Source organism: Copadichromis virginalis, linkage group LG12 (assembly GCF_057382275.1).
Source record: "Copadichromis virginalis isolate Kocher_CV1m ecotype Utaka linkage group LG12, C_Virginalis_male_GT1.1, whole genome shotgun sequence".
NCBI classification, from domain to species: Eukaryota; Metazoa; Chordata; class Actinopteri; order Cichliformes; family Cichlidae; genus Copadichromis; species Copadichromis virginalis.
In genome coordinates this window covers 28,034,738-28,051,625 of record NC_140629.1, presented here as the reverse complement: position 1 = coordinate 28,051,625, position 16,888 = coordinate 28,034,738, and the positions used below count along the sequence as shown (strand labels likewise).

Sequence of the window (16,888 nt, the reverse complement as noted above, 5' to 3'; positions counted from 1 at the left end):
GATTATTTACAAAGTAGAAGGAGATCAAAAAAAATATCAGTCATTTTTTTTCTTTATACTTCTAAAAACCTCTAAAAAGCATTCAACTTACCGGCCACTTTGTCAGACACACCTGCAATTTAGGCATGCAGGTGCATCCTGAAGATTAAACTGTCCATCAGAATAGGGAAGAAAGGTGACTGAAGTTTGTTGTTTGTAGTAGTCGATCTGGTCTGCCTCCTGCAAAACCTGCTGGGCAACTGCGATTTGCCCACACAAACATCTCTACGGTTTACAGAAAATGGTCTGTAAATCAACCATTCTAAGTAGAAATGCCTTGTGCCAAAGGTCAGAGGAGAATGGCCAGACTGTCTGAAGATAAGAGGAAGGAAACAGCAACTCCAATAACTACTTGTTACAACCAAGGTATACAGAAAAGCATGTCTGAATGCACAATTATCCTTGAAGCAGGTGGAGTACAGCAGCAGAAGACCACAAGTATAACTCATGTGAGCTAAGACTCACCAAAATTCAGTGACAAAAGATTGTAAACTGTTGCCTGGTCAGATGAGTCTCAGTTTCTGCTGTGAATTGTAGATGGTAGAGTCTAGATTTTGTAAACAAGCTAAACATTCTGCCTTGTATCAAATGTTGAGTATTGTTGCAGATTGTGTCCATCCCTTTATCACCACAATGTACCCATTTTCTGATAGCTGCTTTCAGCAGGATAACTTCACAAAGCACATCTCATGTCAAATTGGTTTCTTGAACATGACAATGAGTTCCCTGTACTCAAATGGCCTCAGCAGTCACCAGATGTCAATCCACCTTTGGAATGTGGTGGAATGGGAGATTCACACCAAAGCTGTGGTTCCTGCAGTAATTGCATGATGCCATCATATCATTATGGTCCAAAATCTCTGAGGAATGTTTCCAGCACCTTGTTGAAGCTATACTTTTCTGCAGTTCTGAAGGCAAAAGGGGGTCCAACCCAATGTTAGCAAAGTGTACCTAATAATATGGCCAGTTAGTATACATTATAGTAAGGCAGTGCATTAATTCGCAGGCTTATTTTTTGTATGTAAGATCTAAATCTGCAACATAAAGCAGACAGCAACTGTCACAGTATATAGAAGCACAATGTGAATGTGCTTAAGTAAAAGCAACTAAGTAATAGAGCCAGTACCCTAAGCTTATAACGTAGAATGTAGATACTATAAGGTGTGAAATTAAATTATGGAAAGGTATAATAGTGAGCAAAAAAAATAACAACCCTCAAACAAAAGAAGTCTGGGTTCATCCCTCTGAACATTATGTATCCAATTGAAATATCCTTGAAATGAAGTAGGCTGCAGCTTTTACAGATGAGCAACTCTGCTGACCTTCATATAGAGGATGCAATATGTGAAAGGGACAAGATGGACACAGAGCACTTTTAGATGGAAAATGCAGAGGCCTTGCCATTATTATTTCATGGATATAAGGTAAAAAAAAAATAATTAATTACAACATCTCACCATTAGCAGAATAGAATAGAATAGCCCTTTACTGTCATTGTACATGTACAACAAAATTATGGATCAGAGGTCCATACTCAGTTATTGACATTTGTATGTAGAGTTTTCTAATATTTTAGGTTTAAATATAGAAAAATAAGTATCTATGTTATCTATGATTACGTTTGCATAATTTTCAAATACTGGAATCTCAGGATCGAAAAAAAATCTTCTCTTTGAAATCTACTTTTAACACACTGGAGTCAAAGGTTTTTCACAGAATATTTTGAATGTCTGTTCATGACCCAACAAATCAGGGAGCACTGTTATTAAACTGAAAACTATCATTTTCCATCTATTTTTAAGGGGAAAAAATTAATTTAATCAGGACATAAATTATACAAAATAAAGTGTAAATAACACTGGAAGGTTAAATGTATTGTGCCACTGATGTGGATCATTTTTTGCCATGAGGAGAAAAAAGTCACTATGACAAATGACCTTTAAAAATGTACTGGGAAGTTCCACTGATTCTTTACTGGCAGAAAGGTATAGCAAAACAACAAACTTAACTGTGGCAGTGTTTTGAATGTTTTCTACCTGCGTAGGATGTAGTTAGTAACACCTCGAGTAGTTAGTACATTGGATGGATAGCCTGATAGAAGAGTTCGTGGTTGGCAAAAAAAAAAAAAAAAAAAAAAAAAAACAACCTCAAACTCAAAAAGAGTGCATAAAAAATTAAAAAGATTGTAATTGTCTGTAGTGGCTTCTTTAAGTACAAACTATGGCAAGAAACACATAAGTATTAATGAACAGGCAGCTAAATCCACTCAAAATCTGCTTACTAATAATGTACTTTGTTGACGAAATTTGAAGTATGTCCCTTACAGCGTGCTGTAGCTCAGCCGGCTAAGCTATGTAGCTGTTTTGTGGCTAATAACAGATCGCTGCTAGTAGCTTTTTTCCTAATGATTAGACACGCAAAATAAAGACTCAAAGCGGGAAAGTGTCAGCAACCAAGCAAAGTGAGTTAATTTTCATTGGTTTAGTTTGCTGTGGAAATGTTAACACTGTCAGTCTCACCCAAGTTTAAATATTAGCTCATTGTTAGCTGTTGGTTAGAATACAGCTGAATTCATAACAGATTTTACATGTAACCAAGTAGTTTTCAGTTACATGTAAAATCTATTTTACAAGTCTATTCTAACCAAAAGCTGCAGCGATACGTTTGACAGTGTCCCTGAAACGATTGCGTTCTTGTTCAGTCATTAATAGCTTTGTATTAAAAATATCCTTAAGTGGTGAAAAAGTGGCGATGTTCTCGGTTTAGTTATTTTCCTACAAGAAACGGAGAGACATTGATTTGTCTGTTTTAGATCATACATTGAAAACAGTCAGAATAGTTGTTGATAACTGTTTTTGACTCAGCTATCGGTGAGCTGTTATTAATTCTGATTGTTTCGACTGTCTTAATAATGATTGTACGAGTTGAAGTTATTTATCCACTAAACGTCTGGTCAGAGAGAGAAAAAAAATCATACATCATTATTTATCAGTACCACAGACGTTCAGTTCAAGTCAGTTCCGTTTATAAAGCGCTAAATCAAAACAAAAGTTGTCTTAAGACGCATTGTATTGTAAGATAAAAACCCTGCAATAATACAGAGAAATCAGAGAAAACCCCAACAATCATATGACCCCCTATGAGAAAGGGCTTTGGCGACAGTGGGAAGGAAAACTTCCCGTTTAACAGGAAGAAACCTCAGTGGAACCAGTCAGAATCAGAATACTTGATTAATCTCAGAGAGGGGCAGCCATTTGCCACGACCTGTTGGGGTTGAGTTGATGAACATAGGACAAAAACACGCTGTGGAAGAGAGACAGAGGTTAATAATAATTAATAATTAAATGCAGATAGGTCTATTAACACATAGTGAGTGAAAAAGGTGACTGAAGAAGAAACGCTGAATGTATCATGGAAATCCCCCAGCAGCCTAGACCTGCAGCGTAACTCAAGTTCAAGGTTCTTTATTTGTCACATGCATAGTTATACAAGTATAACACACAGTGAAATGTAACCTGACATGCTCCTTGGCGGGGGGGGGGGGGGGGGGGGGGTAGAGGAAGAACATTATATATATATAGTATATACATTAGGTGAATGTGCAGTAGTAGTAGCAAGCAAGCAGGGAGGATAACTAAGGAAGGATTTAGTCACCTGATCCAAACCTAACTATATGCTTTATCAAAAAGGAAAGTTTTAAGCCTAATCTTAATAGTAGAAAGGATGTATGTCTCCCTAATCCAAACTGGAAGCTGGTTCCACAGAAGAGGGGCCTGAAAGCTGAAGGCTGTGTCTCCCATTATAATGTACAGTGATGTAAGACAGAGAAGCCGTTTGATGGAGAAGTATAGAGAAGGTCAAAACGATCTGCACTCATAGTCCACGTGGACTATGATGTTTGGACAAGAGTAAGAGTAGTTATATCAGATTAACAGGTCAGGTTGAGCTGTTTGAAGAGGTAAGGCTGAGATCCTTTGGACATGTGCAGAGGAAGGATAGTGGATACACTGCACAAAGTATGCTGAAGATGGAGCTTCCACAAAGGATGAAAAGAGGAAGACCACAGACAAGGTTCTTGATGTAATAAAATAGCTCATGCAGAGGGTTGGCGTGATAGTGAAGGATGCTAGAGATGGGGTGACATGCAGGCACGTGGTCCAGCATACAACCTCTAAAGCAGGGGTCCCCAATCCCAGTCCACGAGGGCCGGTGTCCCTGCAGGTTTTAGATCTCACCCTGGGTCAACACACCTGAATCACATGATTAGTTCATTACCAGGCCTCTGGTAATGAACTTCAAGACAGCTGAGACGGTAATTTATCCATTTAAATCAGCTGTGATGGATCAAGGACACATCTAAAACCTGCAGGGACACTGGCCCTCGTGAACTGGGATTGGGGACCCCTGCTCTAAAGGGAGCAGTTGAAAGAAGATGAAGAAGGAGAAATGTTTGGCTTTCCCTTTAATAAATTAATTAACTGCTAAATCATGTGTCTTATTGTTAACTGACTAATGATTTCAGTCCTATCTTGGAGGCAGTCAGAAATGAATTATTGAATTCAATTGAAATACAGCTCAAACATATGTGCAAATCAGGGTCTTTCCTCTTCATCGTAATAAATACTTACTGTATAATAATATTGTTGGGAATTGCAATGACGTATGACTTTAAATGTTAAATAGCCTGTGCTTAAAGAACAAACACGTCCTGTTGTGCTTATTGTTAGTGCATTCAAAGTTCAGGCTCTTTCGCTAAATGTCCATTTTATGTTATTATAATGAAAAATTAAGCTCAGGTCATTCAACTTAGTGTTAAAAATCGTTATTGAGAGATGATTATGAGATGGAAGTGTAAACACAGCAAATATATGTTTACCTTCTGAGTTGGGGTTCATGAGCTCTATTCACTAAATGGCCCATTTTGCTGTGACCTATAAGTTTTGTGTAAGTGACGTCAGAAAACGTTCATAACTACAAACTGTTTCTCTTTACAGATTGGAGAGTATGGTTGTGAATCTCTGCTTGCCACATTTTCACACGACAGCTCATTGTAACAAGGTGAGATATATTTTATAGACCTGCCACATAAAGGTACCCTCCCCTCCCCTCCTTTCTTTTTTTTATTTAACTATTTTATTTTTTGTTTTTTAAAGTCCAAGAAAAGGCTTGATATGTTTTTAGATAAGCAGTTCAAAGCAGCGCAGACAGACGCAAAATGACACAGGAAGTGGAGGACAGTAATGTAAAAATAAAAATAAATAAAAAACCGGTGGGATAAAGTGCTGTGTGGGAGACTGAATCACAACCGTCCTTGTGTTCTTTTCATTGGTATTTTTTAATCCGATCATGGCTGTCTTTTTCATCACACTCAGAGGATTAAAAAAATGAATGTTATCACCTTCAAGAAAACAGTTTCTTTGTTTTTTTTTACTCCACATGTGCCTTATTTATGTCTTTTACATGGCTTGTTCTCATTTCATATGAGCTTTCCATGTTTAACCTTGTGATGACTCTCTCATGAGCATGTGAGGCATGTGTACTGTAATTGTTTTCAAATTTTCTCATATCTGCTGTCAGTTCGATTCAGTTTTATTTCTATGGTGCTAAATCATGACAGTCGCCTCAAGAAGCAGTCAATCCTACATTACTATAACATAATGTAGCTTTTCTCTGTACATTTTCAATTTCAAGCTTTCCCTGAAAAACACTGACACCAGTTTAATTTTCTTCTCCAGCTGTGTGCAGATGGCTATGATGTCACAAATCTTGTATCAGCTGACCCTGCCCTCCGCAGACGTGGCTTTAAGCTGGAATATTTCCTTCGTCCACCTGTACAGGTAAGATTTCACTGTCATACTTTGGAACTTGACACTCAGCATTTTTTCCTAAAATGTGTATATGTCTCATTAAATAATAGGTACCAGTAGAAGTAGTATTTGGTACTGAAAAAAGTACCACTACCTTTTATTTAAATAATAACCGCTTGAAAACAGGGAATTTGGGGAAAATGTGCAGGTCAGGAAGACTCTGAGGAAGAGTAGCTATTCTATCTCATGTATTATATTTTATCTATGGTTTTTTGTTTGTTTTGTCATCTTTTTGACTGTATTTTTGTTTCCAAACATTAATTATGTAGAGTATTATGTTGATGGGGCTGAACACGGATATCCAACTGTAAAGTTTATTTTTATTCTTGTTACAAGCTTAAGATTTGAACCCCTTTAAACCAGAATGCAGTAGGTGTTCTAAAGAGGTCTTAATATGCTTCCTTTTCCTTAAGTCTGTTATATCATCTCTTTTGTTCATTTGAAAGCTGTGCAGGTTATTTTTTTCCTCATAGAAAACACCGCTCACTGACTGAGCACCCAAAGTGTATTTGTAACATAAGCCAAAAATGCAACAAAAGGGTAAAAAGCCAAAAATGGCATTCAAAAGGAAAGTCAGATTTACTAAATGTGCATACACACCTGCATGTATTGTTCCCTTCATGAGTCACGCTTCAATAGGAAATGTGTGTTCAGCCTCTTTGTGCATAGAAATCGAGATTAGTAGTTCTTACCATCATGTTTTTCTCTGGCAGCGATGGTACATTTGTATGTTTAAAGCAGTCAGTTTAAACAAAAACTTTCCCACATTGTTGCAATGAACTGTGGTATTCTCCACTGTGGGATGTCATATGATAGTTTAACTTTCCTGAATATGATTTATTTATTTGAGTTTTTATGGAGAACATATCCTGTATTTTGATGAGGATTCATAATGCATTGTAAGAGTCACATTTTAAAAAAAACTAGGTATGATTATTATAGTAATGTGTTTATATCCATACCTTACACATTTTTCTTCTGTTCCTTCAAGGTGACATTGAAGTTTGGTTTCCAGGTGGAGCTGTGTAGGGTGGATGTTGAGTTGTGGCCCTGGGGTATGGACAGGGGACAGGCTTGCAAGAAACTGGAGATCAGCACCAGTTCTGATCCGTTACCTTCTACAGGCACCAAAGATTTTCCACAAAAGAAACAGATACAGGCGAAAGATCAGAATGCAGCGAATAGACGAGAACTTCGAAACCACGAGAGTAAATCTCAACAGAGTAACAGCCACCAGTGGAGTCTTCAGGCCCAGCAGTGGAGTGAAGTGACTCCAGGTGAGCCTCAGAAAAGAGGCTGCATGTTCAAACATCAGACAAACACGGAATCCAGCAATTCTGAGCCAGAGTTTAAACTGGTGGCTCGTTGCGAACTAAAGGAGGAAACCAAAGTCTGTTTCACACGTTCAAATTTTTGCCCCAGGGCCCCGTTTCTGTCCTCGCCTCCTCCACAACCTGCAAACTGTCTGCAAGAGGAGCTATGGAGCCGAGGTTTGCTCTCGCTCGGGGCTGTGACAAAGCTTCGTGTAACCATGCCTTATGGTGGTGCAGCATCATCTCTGGGGCTGAAATCTTTGACTGTGTGGGGACAACCTGCTCGCAGCTGCTCTGCAGAAGAAGTGGAGAGGATCAAAAAAGTCCACGAGGCCAGTGAAAGACGGCTACAACAGCCTGCATTTTTTGCACCTCCTATCAGACAAAGCAAACAGGGACTGCAAGAACCTCCAAGGTATTTGTGTAATTTCAAAAGTAGTAGAACTAATTATCGGGCTGTCACATCTATACTGTTGGTTTTATAGATTATGTAAGTATTGATGTGTGCCAATATGTCGTTTACTTTGGTAGTCATTCCATCCCAGAAGAATTCCTTGATCCACTCACACAGGAAGTGATGATGCTCCCTATGCTGCTGCCCAGTGGTGTATCAGTGGACAACTCCACTCTGGAAGAGTACCAGAAGAGGGAAGCCACGTGGGGTAGACCCCCAAATGACCCTTTCACCGGTGTACCATTCACTTCAACTTCCCAACCTCTTCCTAACCCCCAACTGAAAAGTCGCATTGACCACTTCCTGTTGCAGAAAGGAATGACGAGGAGGGATGGGATGTTGGGGAGAGGAGTTACAGGAGACAATACACAGGCCTCAAGACTTCTAGCCTCCAAAGTACACGAACATTCTCAGAGCTCTCTGTGCCTCAGTAAAAGCTCAAACAGTGGTGCTGCTGAATATAATGCTGACACCAGAATCACAAACAGGACTGTGAAGATAGAAGATGCAGGGTCAGGACCTTTGTCAGATAATAAAAATCACACATCTGATGCTGAGCCTTTAAGTACAGGTAATAAATCAGCATTAGACAGGAGAAAGAAACGAGATCTAAGTGATATTTCCAAAGAATCCAAGGACACATTGACACCTGAGAGGGAACTCCAAACAAAAAAACTAAAAAGTGATGCAGTTTCTGGTGAGTATAACATGTAAACATACAAACCAGGGGTGTCAAACATAAGGCCCAGGGACCAGAATTGGCCCAATCCAGCCAATTGGATGGCTTTTGGAACATGTAGTTAAACTTCTTTTCTGGAGTTTTACTGGTTTGGCCCATTTAAGATCAAAGTATGTGGACCGACATGTAAAATGAGTTTGACATCCCTGATCTAAACCATATCCATGCCATTTTTTCAGTTTGTCTTGATTGTTGACTTCTCTGCTGTCTTCACGTTTGCTTCCTCATTGTGCACCTTCAGTTCCGAGCTGCAGCTCCCACGAGCAGCGTTTATCTGCTAGTCTGGATGAGGCCCTCTTCTCTGCCCTGCAGGGCCGGCCCTCCTTCACTTCAAATTTGCCCCAGAAGCGGGTTAGTCCTGACTCTGAAACGCTGAATACCACCCAACAGCGCCAGAATTCAGGCTTCCTGAGCAGTTCTACAGGTAGGATTTGCACCCTCTGATACATTTGAGTAAATACTATTCCCTAAGCATATGACTGTTGAAATATAATAAAGAAATCTGGAGAAGTTGTTTAGAAATCTTGTTTTTGGTGTAGTCAGTTTTGATTCATGTCAGTTAGAAATAAAACAGAGGTGTGAAACCATACATAGAAATTTTTCCGACCACTTCACTGCTGCTTACCTCTGTTCTGAATAACTCAATTTTGTGTTATTACAGTGGAGAAAAAAATACTGAAAAAACAAACCTTGAGCCTATGTTCAAGTTTAAAGCGCCAGTGAAGTGGGAGAAATGCAAGTGTTCAGTTTTACTTGATACATTTGTAACATAAGAACCAGATGTCTATTGTTTCCCTGCTGATCATTGCCACAAAAGACAAAACAAACATGGTGTTAAATTTCTAGAGTGCTGTCACGCTTTCTCATTCAATGCTTAACCAGAGTTGCATTTACATTCTTTAAATGTTTTTCTGTATTGCTCTCCCTTTGTAAAGCACTCTGAGTGACATTATATCCAAATCAGTTTGACTTCATTTAAATTGGTTTAATATAATAAGCAGTGCCCCAAATGCTACCTGGCTACAGAACATTGCTTAAAATTTTATGGCAGAAGTATTTAAAGTTTGTTTGAAATTAAGTGAGTATTAAGTGATTCTCCCTCGCCCCATCTTTGCTTAATAGGTGAGAAGATGTGCTCTGCGTGTTCCTGTTCTGTGTCCCTTTACTCCACCTCAGCATCATCCGTCTACCGTCTGAGCTGTGGTCACTTGCTCTGCCGCGCCTGCGTGCAGAAGGAAGCCAATCCTCTGAGGTCGGCCACTACATCAACATCCAATCGTATTGTGTGCCCAACCTGCCAACATCCCACCCCACGTGCCCTCATCACACGGGTGCATCACTAACATAGCATAAGAATCCAACCGACACTTACAAATTGAAGACATGATTGTATTCCAGATGTTTAAGTAAAAAGAAAAAATTTGCAACTGGAAATTCAGGATTTTATTTATGGACCGTTAACTTTTCTTGACAGTACCTTATTACCCTTTTTGTAAGCATGACATCTTTACCCTGTAAGTCTATTTGTCACGTTATAACTACTGTTTTCACAACCACTCCTGTTAAATTGTCTGTTTCTCATTTGTTGTTTTATTGTATTATTTTGTATATTTTTGCTCACGTGGATTAAAGATACCTCAGATCTAGCAGTGAATTGTATTTCTTCACATCTTCTTACACTCATATTGTCACAATATCAGATCACACAGGCCTGTTTTATTAATCTCCACAGATCAGGAAAGGACATCTCTGAAAGCAAAGACCTTTGCAAATATTGTAAAAAATATAGTGTGGATAAAGTCCTGTTCTTTATCTCCTCCACCCCCTCTTTCTTTCTTTTCATCAAGCGCTGAAGTGTACTTGCAGCCTTGGGTCTGCAGTCTTTGTGTGGCCGCTCTCTACGTGGATGCATTTGACTAGAAAATGTTTGGGCACAGAAGCAGGAGACCAAAAGAATTTAAGTAGAAATTGAGTCCAACCAAGGTTATGTGGTCATTGTGAAGAAGGAGACAGTGTCGTGTTCAGCTGACCTCCTGATGTCATGTGTTCTTTGTCCTTATCTCTGTTCCTTGCCTTGTTTTGCTGTCTTAAATGGGTGAACGCAGGCAGAAGATGGAATAATAAGAACATCCAGACACATCATGTACTAGTTCTAAATATATTTATGTGATATTAACAATAACCTTTATGTTGGTATTTCAGGTAGTATGAAATACTGACACTAGATTACATTAGGTTTCAGGTTTCTTTTTAAGGAGCAGTTTTACGTTAGGAGGCTGCACCTCCTCCTTGCCCATGTGTTCTTTCACTACCCTCTGAACTCTTGAAGCTAATTACCCTTTACAAGCCTGAGTTATTGTGCACAGAAGGGTTAAACGGAGAAATGTGAGGCAAACAGTATTTAGTTGGTGTTCACCATCACAAATAGCATAATCTGTATGTTGCTTTCCTTGACAGCATTAAGCTTAATCAAGGTCGTGATCCTGTATCCGCTCAGTAAGAGAAAAGACAGGAGTCAGTTCTGCATGTGAAATGAAGACATGGGCATCACTGTTTCCGATACAAGTGGTGGTTAAAGTGCTTAAATGATACTGAATCACACTGTATTAGTCAAAGTCACTGACTTTATACACTTATTAGACAAAAACTTTGCTTATGTTGTGAACTCTTATTGTTTGTAAACTTTTCTTATTATACACCGTATTAGAGGCATCAAGAAATTTCTGCAGAAGACTAAAACTGCCATAAATACAAGTAAACATGTGACTTAATAGATCAGTTATTATACCACTAAATGAATGAAAACATACTAAGAAAATTAATATTAGCATTGATTAATCTGAAAAATGTGAGAAATGTATTCTCTCTGGTAATTCTTCACTGGAAACAACCATTTACTTTTAACAGAAAATTTCTTAGGTACACTCTGTAACTACCAGGTGCCATGTCGTCACATGTTTTAAGGTTTTATTTGTCATATACAGGAAATAATGGCACATAACTACCAGTAATGGAATTCTTAGGCTCAGAGCCCTCTCAATATTGCGCATAAGCAATGCCTAGATATAAATAAGAAAAAGTATAAAAATAAAGAAAATATATATTTATAAAAAAGACTACAATAAATAAATACAGAATACTGAAATACTGTAGCAGCTGTAGTGCAGAGATAGTGGCATATAAAAGTACAGTGTGTATAGTGATTGTGCAAAATAAACTGTTCAATATTTCAGCAATTCAGTAGCCCGATGGCTTGTGGGTAGAGACTTCATCCCTTCATAATGGGATGGACATGGTCAGGAGCAATACTCAAATAGGCTGTGGCATTTAAATATTGCTCAACTGGTGCTGAAGGGCCCAAATTGTGCCAGAACAATGTCCCTTACACATGAAAAAACAGCCAGGATGGAGCTACGTTTACATGTTGTTTATGTCAAATTATGATCCAACAATCAGTAGAAATTGAGAGTGATCAGGAAACGTTCGCCCATTTTCCTGTTCTCAGCTGACAAGGGTGGGACCCGGTGTGGTCTTCTGCATCTGTTGTGCTTACAGAGGTGCTCTGCTGCATACCTTGCGTTTAATCAACTCTAATTTGAATTCTTGCTGCTCCCCTATCAGCTCAAGCCAGTCTGGCTATTTTCCTCTCACGTTTGGTGTCAACATGGCATGTTCACCCAGAGAACTCCTGCTCACTGGAGCTCACTATTTTTCGCTTATTGGATCATTCTCTGTAAACCTAGAGATAGTTGTAAAAAAAAAAATACACAGAAATTTTTGTAAAGTAAAATAAACACATACATGAAAGAGTATTTATTGTTGATACTTTCATGTATTTAATGACAAACATTTTTTCACTGAGTCTTAGTTATGTCTCTATTTTGATTTTGGCACTTTAGGGCCTCCTATAGTCCTGTTTGTCTGGGTCTCGGTGTTCGAGCTACTTCCTGTTTTATTTTGATAGTTCTTGTCTCTTGTGTGTTGCGTTCAGTGCTGCGTCTCCTGTCTCGTTATGTCCTATTTCTTCCTGCTGTGGTCCCATTTGTTTCCACTCCCCTGATCACCCCTCACTGTATTTATTGTCTCTGTTTTCCTCCGTCAGAGCGTCTTTTCGCATACCCCCTGTGTCTCCATGTTCCTATTGTTGCAGTTTATGTTTTCACGAAAATTTGCATTTCTTATTTTTGTACCGTTTTGCCAAACGCTCTGAATAAACTGCTCGCCTTCTGTTAAAGCCAGTGTCTGCCTTTGAGTCCTCTCTCTGCTCCACTTGATCTGCTGCCGCAGATCATGAGAGAAATGTTTGAAAGTAAATTCTGTAAAACTTTTTCTTTCACATTTGGAGTACTGTAAAGTTTAATGAGATTTAGATTCACTGAAGGATGAGCTTTGAATGCTGTGACTCTAATTAAAGAGCTTCACACCTGGACCTGCAGCCTTTGATGCTCAGTTTTGCCATTTCTCATTTAACTGCTGATTAGTATAACAACAGCTAATAAGAGAGATGCAACCCCGAGCATGCAACAAGACGCTGAAAGGAATAATCAAGGTGTAATATGTTTATTTGAAAATGCTACTCTGGTTAGGATCATTACACCCACTAGTTTTACATTAAGTCTGGAACATAATTTGTGTGACCTCTGTTGTCATGATGCTACCACATTTGTCTTAATCTAAAAGTGAAAACTACACACAGTGATGAACTGTGCATGATCATTAAATGTTCTTCATTATTCCCCCTCATTGCGGTTAATTTGGGCTAATAAATTGTTCGCAAACTCCAATTAGTTGTTCATGTTTTGCCGTTTTCAGTGTGTCAGTCAAAGCGGGGGGTGAAATTATTCAAAGTTATTACAAATAGGCGCAGTGCTGAATACAGAAATTGTATCTTCTGCTGTCGTGTCTGTTTTTGTGTAGATTTGTTAGATGGCACACATCCGATGCAGAGCCACATCTGTGGCGACCTCTCGCGCACGCGTCGCGCGCACACCGGTGGCCTTCGGGCGCGCATCCCTGCGGAGAGAGCGCAACGGGGACGAAAGTGACGTCAGGAATCAATCGCTTTGTCAAACATGTCCATCTGCTTATAAGTGAGAAATGACCGCAGTACCAGACAGACATCCACACCGGCGGAGGACACACAGGTGCAGCGCGGCGCTCACTCCAAACCGACAGCGATGCCTCACTCCTTGTTCCCCCTGTGCGTCCTAGGACTCCTTGCGTTCACCTCCGCCTGCTACATCCAGAACTGCCCCCGAGGAGGGAAGCGAGCGCTGACTGAAACTGGAATCAGACAGGTGAGCATTGTTCTTTCTGCTAAGACAGCATGCTTATTCTTTAACTGGCTGTGTTTGATTCTAAATTGGCTTTAGCCTATAACATTAGAACAAACGGTCAAGAAAAAACGGTCCAGCAATTCACAAAATTAAAGGAATGCTAAGCAGCCTTTAAATAAGCGAAACCGAGCGTGCAATGGATGTTATGGGATCAAAATGTGAGTGGTTTACTGGGTATATCAGATTTTAATAAAAACGGAAGAGAAATCATACTGATAAAAAATAAAAGTCACTTATGGAAAGATTTAAAAAAAAATAACACCAACTCAATTGAACCTTTTTTAAAGTCACAAATTAGATATTACTCATGTAGTTTAAAAATACTGATTTACAGTGAGAGACTGTAGGAAAGAAAATGGTTGTGACTTATTTCACATGCTCATATTGCTATAATTCTTCTGCTGAGGCAATGCAATGAATGTTGATTTTGTTGAATACAAGATGGAAAAGAACGTGAAAGTATCATTGGTCTTGTAATATGATATAATATAACAGAAAATAATACTGCTAAATTCAATTCCATTCTCCTCCAGTGCAAGTCTTGTGGCCCTGGAGACAGGGGCCGCTGCTTTGGCCCCAGTATCTGCTGTGGGGACGGTTTCGGCTGCCTGCTTGGCTCCCCAGAAACAGCTCACTGTGTGGAGGAGAACTACCTGCTCACCCCCTGCCAGGCAGGAGGGAGATCCTGTGGGTCTGAGGGAGGGCACTGCGCTATTTCTGGATTCTGCTGCAATTCTGGTACGAACTGGTCTGATTGATTGACATGTTGACATGTAAGATATGAACTTCATTTCTTGTTTTTCTTCTTTTCAGAGGGCTGTATGGTGGACTCTGACTGCGTGGGAGAGACAGAGGCCACAGATCCAGTCCACGGCTCTGAAAGAAGCTCACCAACAGAGCTGCTGATGCGTCTTCTCCATGTGGCTGCCAGAGGACAAAATGAGTACTGATATTTTATGTGTGGGCGTCCATCTGCTGCTCAAGACCTGGAACTGCAACAGAAATGAAGTTCATCCATGTTCCACTATAAGCCTTGGGATCTGAACTCTGAACAATTTAAATTTTCTTGGTTCTATTACTGTTTCTGTTTGAAGTGTCTTTCTGATTAGCTGGGCTAAAAATACAAGGGGAGAAGAACCACATTAATTGATAGGAAAACATTAGGTTTCATGTGTGCTCCCCCCTAAAAAATGTATATACTAATGCACATACTGTAAACAAAGTTTATTCTCTATAAGAAGACACCCGAGAGCTCCAATTTCAAAACTGAGATATAGTAGAGCACATTGTAAATAAGTCAGAGGTTAAAGATTACAGTTGATACAGGCATCCAGGTAAAACAGCAGAATGTCAATGCTTGATCAGTTGCTTCTTGTGTAGTAGAAATATTGTTGTATATTAAAAATGGGAGAAACAATACAGAATGAAAGAATGCCAAAAAGGCTCTTCTGATTCCTCATTTCCCAGAATACTCTTGAGTGTGCGAAAGAAAGCGACAGTCAAAGGAACCACAACAATAACCACAGAGTAATCAGGAATGGTAATTGCTGTAATTTGATCAGTTTCGATCAAAACTGTTTTGCACACAGATTAGCTGCTCAAGGAATTACATAAACTGACTGCATTGATGCATTCATATCCTCCAACCATATAACTCAGCACTGTGTACCAACATGTATAATTTGCGTAGATAAAAGATAGTGGTTTCTAACTATCAGACTCCCGTCTGTGTGAATGCTAATTTGCTGCCAAATCTGTATGTGCTGGCAGTTTGTCTGCACTGTTTTTCAATCCAGTTGGCACTAGATGCAGGACCTCCCAGATTTTGACAGTTATGTTCTTTGATTGACTCAATACCTGTGTGGCACGTCAAAAATCCTAAACTTTTGGAAAGTCATTTTATGTGTGACTCATCTTGTGCTCCACACTATGAAGGAGACGCCTCAAAACCCACAGATACAAATAGACCTGCTGCCAATTCCCCAGGTTTCAGACCCCGGCCACTGTCACACCATGATGACAAAACAGCTCGGAGCTGTTTTAGTAGCACAAGGGGAACCTACACGTGGGTGGCAATGTCATGCACTGTCACCTCACAGCAAGAAGACGATTGGTTCAAATATCAGTCGGGGCCTGTCTGTGTGGAGTATGTGTGTTCTCACTGTGCCTTGCGTGGATTTCCTCCAGATACTCCAGCCTCCTCCCACAGTTTAAAGACATGTCTGTAAGGTTAAATGACAATACTAAATTGGCCATGGAACTGACACAAATAAAGTGCTTCAAGAGTGAATGTGTGAATCATCCCTTATCTTTAGCTAGTTCAACACATTCTCATTCGTGGTTAACAAATGATGTATTTTGTAGACTTTGGTTACTGAACACTGTTTTCATTAGCTAAACAGAGGAGTTGCACTAGACTACAGAGGCTTATCATTAAAACCAAAGCAAATCCTCCAGATCTCATTCACGGAACAAAACATGTCAGAGAGATTCAAACCTCAGTCAATACATCTATGTCACAAAGGCAAAGACAGTTGGGAAGCAAGATCCCATAAATCATAAAGTGCTGCGATTCAAAGGCCTTAGGTGGTATTGGGGAGCTATTAGCCATTGGATCAAAAGTGCAAATCAAGCGCAAACATCCTACAGACACCGTTTTTATTTGTCAGTTATGACTCCTACTGACTTACCAATGTTCCCACCTTTAAAATAAACTGCCAAGAAGTCACTCATTGACATTGGTGCAACCAGAAGAATTCCTTTCAGCATGTTTTTCTTTTCTTTTTTTCTCAGTAATTATACTGTATGCTTGCACGCTCAGTTAAATTGCACAACACGTAAGAGTTGAAAACCACACCTGGGTACACAATGAACCTTGGCTCTAAAGAGGTTGGAAAACAGGACGACACTTTTAAAATGACTTAACCGTGCATTTTTTATTTGTTTATTTATTTGTGTGCCCAAAAGTTGAGTTCATCAACACAATCTTGCTCATGCGCATTCATTAAAGGGTAAAAAGTGTCAAGTTTCCTGCATGATCAGTACTTCAAAGTGCCACTTGAACTCTTAACAACAAAATTAATCAGTTATTAAATGTTATTACCGAGCTTTGCGCTAATCACACATCTTAATTTGTCCCC

The 16,888-nt window shown here is 39.4% G+C and overlaps 2 protein-coding genes across 2 annotated transcripts; both read left to right on the top strand.

The window, feature by feature from the left end:
• The first annotated feature begins 2,367 nt into the window (after positions 1 to 2,367).
• On the top strand, positions 2,368 to 10,058 carry ubox5 (U-box domain containing 5). The gene is made up of 7 exons (XM_085475771.1): positions 2,368 to 2,500; positions 5,034 to 5,097; positions 5,775 to 5,876; positions 6,898 to 7,634; positions 7,751 to 8,370; positions 8,654 to 8,836; positions 9,535 to 10,058. The coding sequence occupies exons 2-7, from the start codon at positions 5,044 to 5,046 to the stop codon at positions 9,753 to 9,755; spliced, it is 1,917 nt and encodes a 638-aa protein (XP_085331897.1). The 5' UTR covers positions 2,368 to 2,500; positions 5,034 to 5,043; the 3' UTR covers positions 9,756 to 10,058.
• Positions 10,059 to 13,471: 3,413 nt separating this feature from the next.
• avp (arginine vasopressin) lies at positions 13,472 to 15,999 on the top strand. Its single transcript, XM_085475777.1, has 3 exons — positions 13,472 to 13,709; positions 14,282 to 14,486; positions 14,562 to 15,999. Exons 1-3 carry the CDS (start codon positions 13,590 to 13,592, stop codon positions 14,696 to 14,698), a joined length of 462 nt encoding a protein of 153 aa, XP_085331903.1. The 5' UTR covers positions 13,472 to 13,589; the 3' UTR covers positions 14,699 to 15,999.
• The last annotated feature ends 889 nt before the right edge of the window (positions 16,000 to 16,888 follow it).

Excerpts from the sequence above, each read along its gene's own strand:
- ubox5 (XM_085475771.1), top strand. The coding sequence starts at position 5,044 with ATGGTTGTGAATCTCTGCTTGCCACATTTTCACACGACAGCTCATTGT. Across the intron at positions 5,098-5,774 it reads CGACAGCTCATTGTAACAAG|CTGTGTGCAGATGGCTATGA; the intron begins GTGAGATATATT and ends TTTCTTCTCCAG. Across the intron at positions 8,371-8,653 it reads AAAAAGTGATGCAGTTTCTG|TTCCGAGCTGCAGCTCCCAC; the intron begins GTGAGTATAACA and ends GTGCACCTTCAG.
- avp (XM_085475777.1), top strand. The coding sequence starts at position 13,590 with ATGCCTCACTCCTTGTTCCCCCTGTGCGTCCTAGGACTCCTTGCGTTC. Across the intron at positions 13,710-14,281 it reads CTGAAACTGGAATCAGACAG|TGCAAGTCTTGTGGCCCTGG; the intron begins GTGAGCATTGTT and ends ATTCTCCTCCAG. Across the intron at positions 14,487-14,561 it reads TGGATTCTGCTGCAATTCTG|AGGGCTGTATGGTGGACTCT; the intron begins GTACGAACTGGT and ends TCTTCTTTTCAG.